Here is a 12650-nt window from a genome sequence, read left to right as displayed (position 1 = left end):
TAGTTGCGGCAAGTGGGGCCTTCTGTCTAGTTGCGGTGAGTGGGCTTCTCACTGTGGTGGCTTCTCTTGTTTCGGAGCAGGGGTTCTAGGTATGTGGGCTTCAGTAGTTGCGGCTCCTGGGCTTAGGTGCCCTGAAACATGTGGAGTCTTCCCCAGACCAGGGATCGGACCCGTGTCCCCTGCACTGGGAGGCGATTCTTAACCGGTAGACCACCAGGGAAGTGTCCCTATGGCTGGTTTTATTTGAAGAAGACCCCATGCAGCTTGCTTGCTGTGGTAGCCTGCATTTGGCTTTTGCTGGAATTAGCATCCTTCACCGTGCATCCCACACAGGGTCGTTCCTGAGGGTGCTGTCCTCCCCTGGGCGGTTCACGTCATGCTGGCCTCTCTGATTTTCTCTGATCTCTGTGGCATCCCAGATGAGATGTCAAACGGATCGTGTTTTCATGGAGAAATCTTAGCTGCTTTGGAATCAGCTACAGAAAGTCAGATAAACACAGTTGCTTTTCCCCCATGTTCTTCCCAGCTTAATCATTTCCTAAGATGAGGGTTGGGGCCCCATCGTTAGTTCTGAGATAGAAGAACAGGGAGCGGGTTTTATCCACTCCATTCCTCGCTCAGCCATGGCTCTCTGAGCTTGTCCTGAGTGGGGACAGGTCTTCCTTCCTGGCCTCCTCAGGTTGTGAAGTTTATGAATACAGGGTTCTTATTCTGTCTCAGGGATCAAATTTCCCACCACTGGACATTGGCCCTGTCGGATTTCTTTCATATATTGGTCAGAGAGAATCATTATATCCCACTCTTTTCATTGCAAGAGTTAAATCCCTCTCTAAGCTGAGCCATTAATTCTGTTCTGGCGAAGGGAATTGCTAGTTGTATTTTTTTCTTTTACCATTTTTTTATTGAGAAGCAACCCAGAGGGTGCACATCTTACATGCACACTGAATGAACGTTGATGTGTCTGTGTACTCACTCGCTCGTTTGTGTCTTTGCAACCCCATGGACTGTAGCCCACCAGGCTCCTCTGTCCTCGGGCTTTCCCAGGCAGGAATACTGGAACCGGGTGCCCTTTCTGTCTCCAGGGGATCTTCCCCACTCAGGGATCTAATAACCCCCGTCTCCTGCATCTTCTGCATCGTCAGGCGGGTTCTTTACCACTATACCTATGTGTCAACACCACACAGATCAAGATCTAGAACATTCCCCATATCCAGAAAGACCCTCTCCCATGAAGACACCCATTGTTCTGACCTCTGTGGCCCCAGACTCATTTCACTGGTCCTGGAACTCCATACTGTGGAATCTTACAGTATAGACTCCCTTGATCTGCCTTTTCTCACTTAGAAAATATTTTGGAGATTCATCCATGTTGTTTCGTGTGTTGTAAGTTCACTTCTTCTCATCGCTAAGTAGAACTTCACCGTGTGGATATAGCACTGTTTATTTATCCATTCTCCTGCAGATGGAGATTTGGGTGTTTCCAGTTTGGGGCCATTTATGACTGAGCTACCATGAACGCTCGTAGGCATGTCTTTGATGGACGTGAGCTGGTTTTATGCTGATATGTAGAAAACAGAACCAGAGTGGAGGAGACCCCACTGTGCTCTGGGCTCTGACGGAGCACAGTACAGCGTGGCCCCGTGAGCAGCGTCCTCATAAGCGGCTGAGGCCTCCCTCGGAACACAGCCCTCCAGCCACCCCCCAGAGGAGGCAGGTGGAGCCTGCCTCACTCCCTCCTTCCCTAGGTCCCTGCCCGACTCCACAGGGCTCCTTTTCTCTAGCAGAATTTGCCCTTGATTTTAGACCCCTTCTGACAAACCTACCATATATGAGGCCAACAGTGTCCAAATTTATGAATGGGACTGTACCCTGTTCTTATTTGTCAATATACTAAGCCTTCTCTGGGTCTCAGGGTGTTTCACGTACCTATTGCCGTGTGTGTGTGCTCAGTCGCTAAGTTGTGTCCGAGTCTTTGCCACCCCGTGGACTGTAGGCCGCCGGGTTCCTCTGTCCATGGGATTGTCCAGGCTAGAATGCTGGAGTGGGTTGCCATTTCCAACTGCAGGGGATCTTCCCACCCAGGGGATTGGACCCACGTCCCCTGCATTAGCAGGTGGATTCTTTACCACTGAGCCACCTGGGAAGCCCTTAGCTATTGCTACGTGATCATTATTGATCATGAGTCCATGGGTGAGGAATTAGGTCAAGGCTGGACAGGGCAGTTCTTCTGCTCCATGTGGCAATGGCTGGGGTCACTTACTCAGCTGTGTTCAGCTGGTACACAAGGTTGACCTCTCACCCTCCAGGCTTCTCTCCCTGTGGCCACTAATCTTACCCAATAGTCTAGCCTGGACTTCCTTTCAACAAGAGAGAGGAAGTGGAAGCTACCAGTTTTCTTTCATCATTGACTTAAAAAAATCTCAGAACATCATTTCTTTCTCATTCTTCTTTTTTTTTGGCTATGCTGAGGGACACATGGGATCTTAGTTCCTTGACCAGGGATCAAACTTGTGCCCCCGGAATTGATAGCTTGGAGCCTTAACCACTGAACTGCCAGGGAAGTCCCCCTTCCTCATTCTGTTGATCAAAGAAAGTTACAAAGCCACTCCCAGCCTATGCATACAGGAAGGAAATGAACTGAGTTTGGAGACCTTCTCTACCCTGTGGGATAAAGCCAAGTCGCCCCTGGATTCTTATAGGTCTGCTCTCAGACTTGAAAACTTTCAGCCAATGTCTGTCTGATAGTGACACTTAGTTTTAACAATAGAACTCAAAACTGCCACTAAGAATCGCAACAATATAGAGAAAGATTCCTTCAGTTACCATTCCTTCAGTTACACGTCAAGAATCACAACAATACAGAGAAAGATTCCTTCAGTTACCATTCCTTCAGTTACACGTCAGTTGTCCAGCTTGTGATGTAAATTGTCTGTCTCTGCTCCATCTTTGTTCACTGAGGGAAATACTCTGGGCTTGGAGGTTGGAACTGGGCATTTCCCACCTGAAAAAAAATTATTATAGCTAGTCAGAATGCAGCAAAATGGCATCATTACCCTACCGTACTTCTGGCACAGTGTGGGTTAAATTAATTTAAGGGTCTGTTTCTGCCACGACAGCATTAGTCTGGGACAAAATGCGTTCCAAGGTCCAGATTGGCAAGGACTCTCTGAAGCCCGGCCGCTTGTTCTTCCTACTTTGGCAGCTTGAGGAGCCTGGGAGGTTAATGAAATCCCAGAGGGAATGAGGACGCTTGAAAGCTGAGCTTTTCGAGGAGAGCTGGACTAGCATTATGTCCTCCTGGTGCCCCCCGGACTGCAAGCTGTGAGGCATGGCGTTGGCCTCTGCAGGCAGCGTCGGGCGCCGGAAGGGGCCAGGACACAGCACAGCTTTCCCACGGAACTCACAACCCTCTGCCGAGGTTCTGTTCAGTTCCAAGTCCCCTTCTTCTGCCTGGTGGGAGGCTTTCTGTGTGGTGCTACTTGGGGGTGCTCATGACTGCTTTGTACGTTCCTCGCCAGCGGGCATTTTGCTGCCGGCTCGCTGGTGTGGATTCCACGCTTGTGTTGTTTGTGCTGAGTGTCATGGTGCAGGTAATCCCGGAAACGAATCTGCTGCTGAATTATTGGAGGTACTTTGAGCTGCAAATCACAGAAACTCAGCTCAAGTTTGAGAAACTGTCGCCTGTGTTAGAATCACTATATTAAAACACCCATTGCTGGGGCAGGGCCCAAGAAAGTGCATTTTAATTAAGTTCCCAAAGGATGTTGATGTTGCAGGTCCAGAGGCAAAACTTTGAGAACCACTGAACTTAACAGGAAAAATGTCTTATCTCACCTGAGAGGGTGGGGAGGTAGGCAGTTCGGTGGAGAGTTAATTTGGTGACTCACCTCCATCACTGAGGATGTTCATTTCTCTCCCACCTTCCGCGTCTAGGCTCTGTCCTGGTTTCAGGATGGCCTCTAACAGTCCCAGGTATCAGCCACATCCAGATCAAATGAAGCTTAGAAGAAGAAGGTGCTGGGGCTTTCTCCTGGCTGTGTTTAAAAGCAGCAGTAACAGAGAGGCTTTACTTACACTTGGTCTTCCCTGGTGGCTCAGATGGTAAAGTGTCTGCCTACAATGTGGGAGACCTGGGTTTGATCCTTGGGTCAGGAAGATCCCCTGGAGAAGGAAATGGCAACCCACTCCAGTACTCTTGCCTGGAGAATCCCATGGACGGAGGAGCCTTTGTGACCCTACAGTCCATGGGGTCACAAAGAGTCGGACATGGCTTCACTTTCACTTTACTACACTTGGATTTGAGATAAGTCACGGCTTCTGGATTATAACGGCTGCAGAGACAAAGCTGCTTAGAAGGGGCACCCAGGAGGGAGAAGTTAAGAGGTTTTTTCCTGAGCTCTGCTGTTTCCTGATGGAGTTAACTTTCCAAATCTGGGGTGGGTCTTTTCATGACCTTGCTTTGCATCACTTTGTACAGAGAATTATGGTTTTGATAGAGAACCCTCCCTCCTGGAGGTTTACAGGTGTGGAGCAGGACCCTGTTTGGTTTCTTCCTGTTTACGCCTGTAACTCGGTTAGCCTTTCCTGCTTCATCATCCTTTTTAAGAATTGTTTTGATGTGGACCATTTTTAAGTCTTTATGAAATTTGTTGCAATATGGCTTCTGTTTTATGTGTTGTGTTTTGGTTTTCTGGCCTGAAGGCATGTGGGATCCTAGCTCCCCAGCCAGGGATTGAACCCACACCCCTTGCATTGGAGAGTGACGTCTTAACCACTGGACTGCCAGGGAAGTCTGTCATTATCTTTTGACCTGGTCCAAGTGAAACTGGGATGAGCGTGTTGTTCAGCTGCTGAGTCGTATCCTAATCTTTTCAACCCCATGGGCTGCAGCACACCAGCCTCCTCTGTCCTTCACTATCTCCTGGTGTTTGCTTAAATTTATGTCCATTGAATCGGGGGTGCTATCTAACCATCTCATCCTTTGCCACCACCTTCTCCTTTTGCCTTCAATCTTTCCCAGCGTCAGGGTCTTGTCCAATGAGTCAGTTCTTCCCATCAGGTGGCCAAAGCATTGGAGCTTCAGCTTCAGCATGAGTCCTTCTAATGAGTATTCAGGGTTGATTTCCTTTAGGATGGACTGGTTTGAGGGTGACAGTTTCCCATATGGTCCCTTGATCTGATGTGTCTCTCCCTTCCTTCCCTATAATCCCTGCTGAGTCCTGGCCTCTTCCTTTTGCACCCCCAGATCCTGCAGGCCCTGGGGAAGTCGTACCACCCCGGCTGCTTCCGCTGCGTCATCTGTAATGAGTGTTTGGACGGGGTGCCCTTCACCGTGGACTCGGAGAACAAGATCTACTGTGTCCGGGATTACCACAAGTAAGGAGGGACGGGGTGGGGAGAGCCGCTCGTGCCGGCCACGCTGGCTGCGGCCCTGCAGAGTGGAGGGTGGGGACCCGAGGAGGCGAGTCTGCAGGCCGTTTTCGCCGCTCTCCACGGTGCAGCCAACGAGCGGTGGTTCGGGGGGGTGCAGACCGCGTCTCGGAATCAGTGGATGCCGATGGGACAGGAACTGGCTAAAGAGTTATGTTTACTTTGGAACCAGGACCAAAAAAACCTACAGTCGGATTCCTGCCTAGGCCACTAGAGGAGTCTGCCAAGCTCTGTGGCTCCAGCCTTACCAGACTTCAACAGGCACCGATTCAGGGCTGGCCTCCACACCCCCGGTTTGCCTAAGGCTTCACCAGGCACCATGAGGGGGCTAAACAGACAGTCTCCATCCCGAGTGGAGTGAGGGGGCCACGTGCGCTTGTTACCACTGGGGAACAAGCCCAAAGCAATAGTCCCGAGAGTGTGCCAGGCCCGTCTTCATACAGGGGTTCATGTGACGGGTGACGGGTGGGAGGTGGGGAGAGCCGACTGCTCTCTGCTTCTCCCCACAGGGTGTTGGCCCCCAAGTGTGCAGCCTGCGGCCTTCCCATCCTTCCTCCTGAGGTAAGATGCTTTCTCAGCTCTGCTCCTGGGGTTTTCCCAGACATATCTCCCTGGGTCATTTACAAGATCTGTGTCCCGTTTTTGTGCTGTGCTGTGCTAAGTCGCTTCAGTCATGTCTGACTCTGCGACCCCGTGGACTGTAGCCCACCAGGCTCCTCTGCTCATGGGGATTCTCCAGGCCAAAATACTGGATTGGGTTGCCATCCCCTTCCCCAGGGGATCTTTCCAACCCAGGGATCAAACCCAGGTCTCCTGCATTGCAGGCAGATTCTTTACTGTTTGAGCCATCGGGGAAGCTGGTGTGGGTCCACCAAGAATACTGGAGTGGGTAGGCTATCCCTTCTCCATGGGAACTTCCCGACCCAGGAATTGAGCCAGGGTCTCCTGCATTGCAGGTGGTTTCTTTATCAGCTGAGCTACCCAGGAAGCCCTGTTCTTATACCTGTTTAAAAATTCTAAAATTTCAGCTCTGAGACAGTGGCGTCCACACCAAGAAGCCTCTTTCTCATTAGCTGCCTTCCTGAGCCTGGTGCCCTTCTTATGCCCTATCTTTCCCTGTAATTGTGTCAGTTTCTCTAAAAAAATTTTATCCTTTTTTTTGCTGTACCACACGGCATGTAAGATCTTCGTTCCCCAACCAGGGATCAAACCGATGCCCCTTGCGGTGGACGTGTGGGGAAGTCCCTGCAAAGTATTCTTTGACTCGATACTAGCTCCCGGATTAGACGACGAGAGATGAACAGGACCACATAGGTGGTCTTTTCACTGTTGACTCCAGCATTCCAGATGGTAGACCTACATCCCTCTCACTTCCCCTCATCCCCTAATTGTGTCCTTTTTTCCTGCCGCTGTTAGTATCCATGGCTGATTCCTGCTCTTCTCCTAAGGCCACTGTCTTGCTGCCCCGGGGCCCTCCCCCAGCCCCTGGCAGCAGAGCCCGATGGCCTCCCAGCTAGCCTCGGGTTCTTCCTCTCTTTTGGTCTAGGGTTCAGATGAGACCATCCGCGTCGTGTCCATGGACAGAGACTATCATGTGGAGTGTTACCACTGTGAGGTAGGCGGGCCCCTTCCTGCCCTAGAAGGCCCTCAGGATGCATCGTAAAAGTCCGAGAAGGAATCATCATGGGTTGATGGGGGCAAGATGTTGGCTAGGAGCTGTGTCCCAGAGCTGATGGAAGAAGTGGGGTGATTTGGTGGTGGGGGGGCAAAAGGTTGAAAAAGATGCAGATGTTTGGGTATAACAGTCTTTTTACTATTTTCTCCACCTTTGTAACCACCGAGTCCTGAACTGGTCAAGGCTGCTCTCCCTGAAGCTGCAGAGTTGAGGGAGGGGGTGGCAGGAAGTGTGGGTTTCAGATCCTTTTGGGGGCCCAGATTGTCAGGCAGGTGTGTCATTTGGGGGAATAGACTCCCTCCCCTTCAGCTTGTAGGTTTCTTCATCATGAAGAAACCCTCCCCACCCCGCTGCCATGCCATACTTGGAAACAGGCCTGTCCCTGGTTGGTGTGAGGGCAGGCCCTCCCTGGGCAGGCTGGAGCTGCGTCTCTGCACCGGCGTTTTCTGCCCAGAGTGAGGCAGCGCCCTCTGCTGGCGTCTGGGTCTGTGTGTTGCCTTCATGTCACTCCTGCAATGTTTATTTAATTGTGAAAGTATGGTAAGACATTTACAGGATACGTGGAAAATATAGGTCAAAGTTACATACAGTTCCACTATATATTCAACTTTTAAGTAGATAAATCAAGACGTTTTAGTTGGAATTTCAGTATCAAACTCAAAAATTAACAATGAATAGACAGAAAAGTAGAAAAATAGAGTAGACCTGAAAAGCACTATGAACCAATTCAACATAAGGTTTATACAATTTTCATGCAACAGCAGGATACAAATTCAAGTTCCCACAGACTATAAACCAGGAGACACTGGAACACATCCAGGGACGTAGGACGAGGTGCCCAACTTTCAGGGTCTACAGGTGTTGAAATCAGAAGCCGTGCAGGACCTCTTGCAGTCTGTTTTTTGTTTCCCCACCACCGCGTGTTTTTGCCTCACTCCAGGACTGCGGCCTGGAGCTCAATGATGAAGACGGCCACCGATGCTACCCCCTGGAGGACCACCTGTTCTGCCACTCCTGCCACGTCAAGAGGCTGGAGAAGGGCCCCTCGCCCGCAGCCCTTCGCCAACACCACTTCTAGCCAGAGCCTCCCGCAGACCTCACGGCCAGATGAGGAGCCAGGGCTGCACCCTGAGAAGTCTGCCAGTTCATTCCAGTCACCCCCGGGGTGGGATTGGGGCCGGGGGAGGCAGGGCAGGCAGGGGATTTCCTGAGTGTGTGCAGGGGGCGACTTTGCTTTAACCAGGGAGGGGATCCCTGCCGGGCTGGGGCTGTGTATTTTCCAAGTGCCTTTTTCTGCTGCCACACCCTCATCAGATGACTCAGGAAGACGCCTCAGCAAGCGCGTGGCACGTGACAGATCTCATTGATGCGACTGAATGAACCCTCCTGCCCTTCCGGGAGGAGCTCATGCTTCAGAGGGAAAGACTTACACTCAGCATATGCTCTGAAGAGAGTTCAGCTACCAGTGTGTTCAGTTCTTTCCCTCCACTTTGGGAAATACCTGCACCCAAACACCCCCTCCCAACCACACACACACAGACACACACCCCGTCCCAAACACACACACCCCCTCCCAAACACACACACAGACACACACCCCCTCCCAAACACACACACACCCTCCCAAACACACACACAGACACACACCCCCTCCCAAACACACACACAGACATACACCCCCTCTCAAACACACACCCCCTCCCAAACACACCCCCCTCCCAAACACACACACACACACACTCACCCCCTCCCAAACACACACCCCCTCCCAAACACACCCCCCTCCCAAACACACACACACACAACCCTCCCCCCCACAAACACCCCTTCCCAACCCCCCCCCACACACACACACCATAATTTAAAACTTCCTTCCACTCCAGAGCTTCACTTCTGTAGAATGGCTACAAATTTTAATTGTATCCTTGCAAAAGGGAAGTTCTAATATGTGCTCTGCATCTTAGGAGGCATTCTCTTGGTTAAAACAGAACCAAGATTTGAAATGAGACGGAATTTCCTCCTTGTACCTGGGTAGCATTCTGGTGCCCCTGCAGATCCTCATGCCTTTAAAGGCAGCCGGGGGGCCTGACGGAGGTCGATCCTGTTCTATCGAAGTGGGCTTTGGGCTGAGAACTCGGTGCGGGCGCCAGGCCTCTTTGCCCGCCTGCTTGCCCTTTTTCCCTCTGGAGCTCTCAAGAGTCTGGAACTTCAGAGTTGCTCCTGCAAAGGCAGGTCTCAGGATCTTCTGTGGGGATCCTCTTGTGTTTTGCTTATTTAACATGGGCTTTGGGAAAGGGTGCCCGCATGTACTGAGACCTAGCCCCTTATAAACGAGGAGACTGTGTGTGTGAGATCTCAAAGCCAGCCTGGGAGAGAGAATCAGCATAAGTTATTATATTCATTTCACAGGTTTCTCTCTTGCCCAGTTCTTGGCCCAGGCATTAGTATAAGGTACACTGCTTTTGTCTGTTTTTTTTCCTTCTTTTTTAAAAAGTCGTTTCCCTCTACTTTTAGTCTCCCATACACACAAAAAATACCTCACAGTAAAGAGCTTCACGTTAAGGAAGGATTTGTCCATCACACTGGCTTAGCCGGTGTATGTTAGGAATCCCTGGCTTTGCCCAGGTCAGCCCAGTGGGTCAGTACACTGAAATCGTAACTAAAGGTCAGCTGGGAATAGATCTGATTGATACTGGGTGCTCTTGCCGTATTCATTTCATCATCCTGGTTCCCCCAGGGTGGCAGGGGCTAAGGGCCACACGCTGGCAGGATCTCAAGGCCAAAGTCTGCCCTGTGTCACATGCCCAAGGCCAGAGGTCAGTACCCTTTGGTATTTCAATGAGAAGAAAGCGGAAGAGAAAGGTTGGCTGGCACTCACCCTCTCAGCCCACGCGGGGGAGCCCTGGGTCTTGCTGCAGGAAGGCAGGGGCCATCTCACCGCTGCCAGCCGGCGGAGAACACAGCGGCCGGTGTCTGCTCTCTGCCTCCTGACCTCACACCCAGAGTCAGGGACTGGGTGGCTGGGACCTCGGAGGGTGTCCATGGACCCCAAAGTCACAAGGGACTCACAGGCTATTCACTGGCCCTGTTCTACTTGTAAGCCATGTTTTGGCTCATTTGGTGGCAATTGCCTGTAAGCAGCACAGAATTGGCACCGTGGCTTGTCTTTTCCGTTTCGGCTAATTTCATCCTGTTGGAATACTTTGGCCAGATGTCACTTCAACCCAGGCTGTGGTGTTTGCTTCCACTGGTTCCTTTTCATAGGCCGAGCCTCTTAAAAACCTGTGAGTACAGGGGGGCTGGGGAAGTGAACCCTGGGGTCACCCCTCCCTTCCCAGTATATCATCCAGCTCAGCCTCGCTGAGGCTGGTGGACAGATGGAGCCAGTCAGTATGTCTTAATCTTTCTCGGCCAACCTAGGTTGATTTCTGGCCTTGATGACACGCCTTTGCTCCACTGTCAAGTCAAGCAGAGGGAAGAAAACTGCCTTGGAGCCACGTCAGAAGTAGAGGATTTGTTTGCAAATTGGGTTAACAGTTGACCTTTGAACAACACAGGTTTGAATTGCCTGTGTCCACTGATACGTGGCTATTTTTCAGTAGTTAAATACTGCAGTTGGTACTACACAATCTGTGGTTGGTTGAATCCACAATGCAGAGGCACCATGGTTACAGACGGCTGACTATAAGTTATATGAGGATTAACCCTAGGGTTTTTCGAAGATCAACTGTAGTTTAAAAACCGGTGATTGATTTTTTAAATTAAATTTTTAAAGTGGCCTTGATTGAGGCAATTTCGGTATCTCAGCAAATATTTCATACAAATTGAAGAACAATAACAGAATTTCTAGACATACTAGAAATCTGAGCAGCAGCTTCTCTTATTATCATGTTCCCCTGGAGAGGGTACTGGGTAGGAATCTTGTGCCAGTTCTGTCTCCTCCTCAGGCCCTTGCACAAAAGCCGTGAATAGATGCACACTTACCAGGTATTTTAAACTTCCTATAAATTATTAACCAAATCCGTAACGGGTAGTTATTTATAGGTGTGTAGAAAGAACATGGGCTTTCCAGGTGGCACCAGTGGTAAAGCATCCACCTGCCAAATGCAGGAAACATGACAGACCTGGGTTCGATCTGTGGGTCAGGAAGATCCCCTAGAGGAGGAAATGGCAACCTACTCCAGTATTCTTACCTGGAGCATCCCATGAACAGGAGCCTGGTGGGCTACAGTCTGTAGTATTGCAATGAGTTGGACACAACTGAAGCAAGCATGCACACACAGAACACACAAGCACTTCCTAGACCAGGATGAATAAGTTTGTTTTAAAAGGTAGAGCAAATAGCCCTGTTTTGAGCTTGGACTTTAGATAAAACAAGAACTATGGCTGATTCCAGACCCCAGAGCCAGCTTCCAACCTTGTCCCTTGCTTCACTTTGCCCCTCAGTTTTTTCTTGTCATTTTTTCCACCCCAGCTAGGGTCCTTCAAAGACTGCCTGGGTGCCCTGAGCAAAGCCAGTTGGGCCTATAGTATCAGGATTCTCTCTGCTGTTACCCTCCCATCTGTGGCTGCGTAGAAAGTGATTTGTTCATTTTTTATAAGGAAGGGCATTGAGTCCTGTTGGGTCATTGCACGTGGCGGTAGGACTCTGTTTCTCCGTGGTTACAGCGCTTGAGTGAAAACCGCTTTCAGCCCAGTCCACTGAAGTTGTTCTCCTGAGTCCCGGGAGGCCAGTGATGTAATCAAAGAGTTCCGATCGCTTTCAGGTCCTGCCATTGGCTTGTTTCCCTGGGCTCAAGTCACCCACGATGAAAAAGAATAATGTTCAAATTTGAGAGAATGATCTGGAATTCACACTTCTTTGCAGGCCATGTTTGTGTGCCGTTAACTACAAGTGTGAAGGTTTATGAGGGCTATGACGGCTGCTGGTGCTCTTGCAAAGAATATGTGCAAGACTTGACCCCACACTCTTGCTGTCTGATGCACCTATTCAAACTATCAGCCAGGAAACCACATGCTTTGTCTTCTCCTTTGTGCCAGGAATGAGTCCTGATTTCCCAGTTACTATCTGAAGTATTAACAACTTTTAAAAGCTACAGGAAAAAGATGAGGAAGAAGTGTTAGCTATCATTTGTTCTAAGCCAGCACTGGACAGATGTGGGATATTTCCATAGAGTGGATGAAAAGTTCACTTGGCAGAGAAATCATTGTCCCCTCCCTGTGTCTCTCCTTTTTGATTGACTCAAAATATTGTTACTGTAAAATTATTCATAATTTTACTGTTACTATAAAATTATTCAGAATATTACTATAAAATTATTCAAAAGATTGTTATGATAAAATTATTCAAAATTTTTACTGTTACTGTAAAACTATTCAAAATCTCATGACAATAAAACTCCCTCAATTTGTAGACTATTAAAGTGATCTCCACCATAATGATGTTTCCTGGATCTTCTTTGTGTGTGTGGAGTAATAAGTAGATGGTGCTTTTTGCTAATGGGATTTGGTCTTTTAGAGCTCTGGATTTTTTTTTTTCTTTGCC

The 12650-nt window shown here is 49.6% G+C and overlaps 1 protein-coding gene across 1 annotated transcript in view; it reads left to right on the top strand.

The window, feature by feature from the left end:
- Positions 1 to 12544, top strand: part of LIMD1 (LIM domain containing 1) — a 78323-nt gene extending 65779 nt beyond the window's left edge. Inside the window, exons 5-8 of the mRNA XM_070360413.1 lie at positions 5246 to 5376; positions 5940 to 5991; positions 6977 to 7045; positions 8046 to 12544. Coding sequence (XP_070216514.1) covers positions 5246 to 5376; positions 5940 to 5991; positions 6977 to 7045; positions 8046 to 8183 — 390 coding nt within the window. The 3' untranslated portion in view covers positions 8184 to 12544. The remainder of the gene's footprint in view (positions 1 to 5245; positions 5377 to 5939; positions 5992 to 6976; positions 7046 to 8045) is intronic.
- Positions 12545 to 12650: the final 106 nt, after the last annotated feature.

The sequence above is a fragment of the Bos mutus genome, chromosome 22, assembly GCF_027580195.1.
Source record: "Bos mutus isolate GX-2022 chromosome 22, NWIPB_WYAK_1.1, whole genome shotgun sequence".
In the NCBI taxonomy this organism is placed as follows: domain Eukaryota; kingdom Metazoa; phylum Chordata; class Mammalia; order Artiodactyla; family Bovidae; genus Bos; species Bos mutus.
Note: the sequence above shows the minus strand (reverse complement) of the source record. Positions and strands in the feature narration are given on the sequence as shown.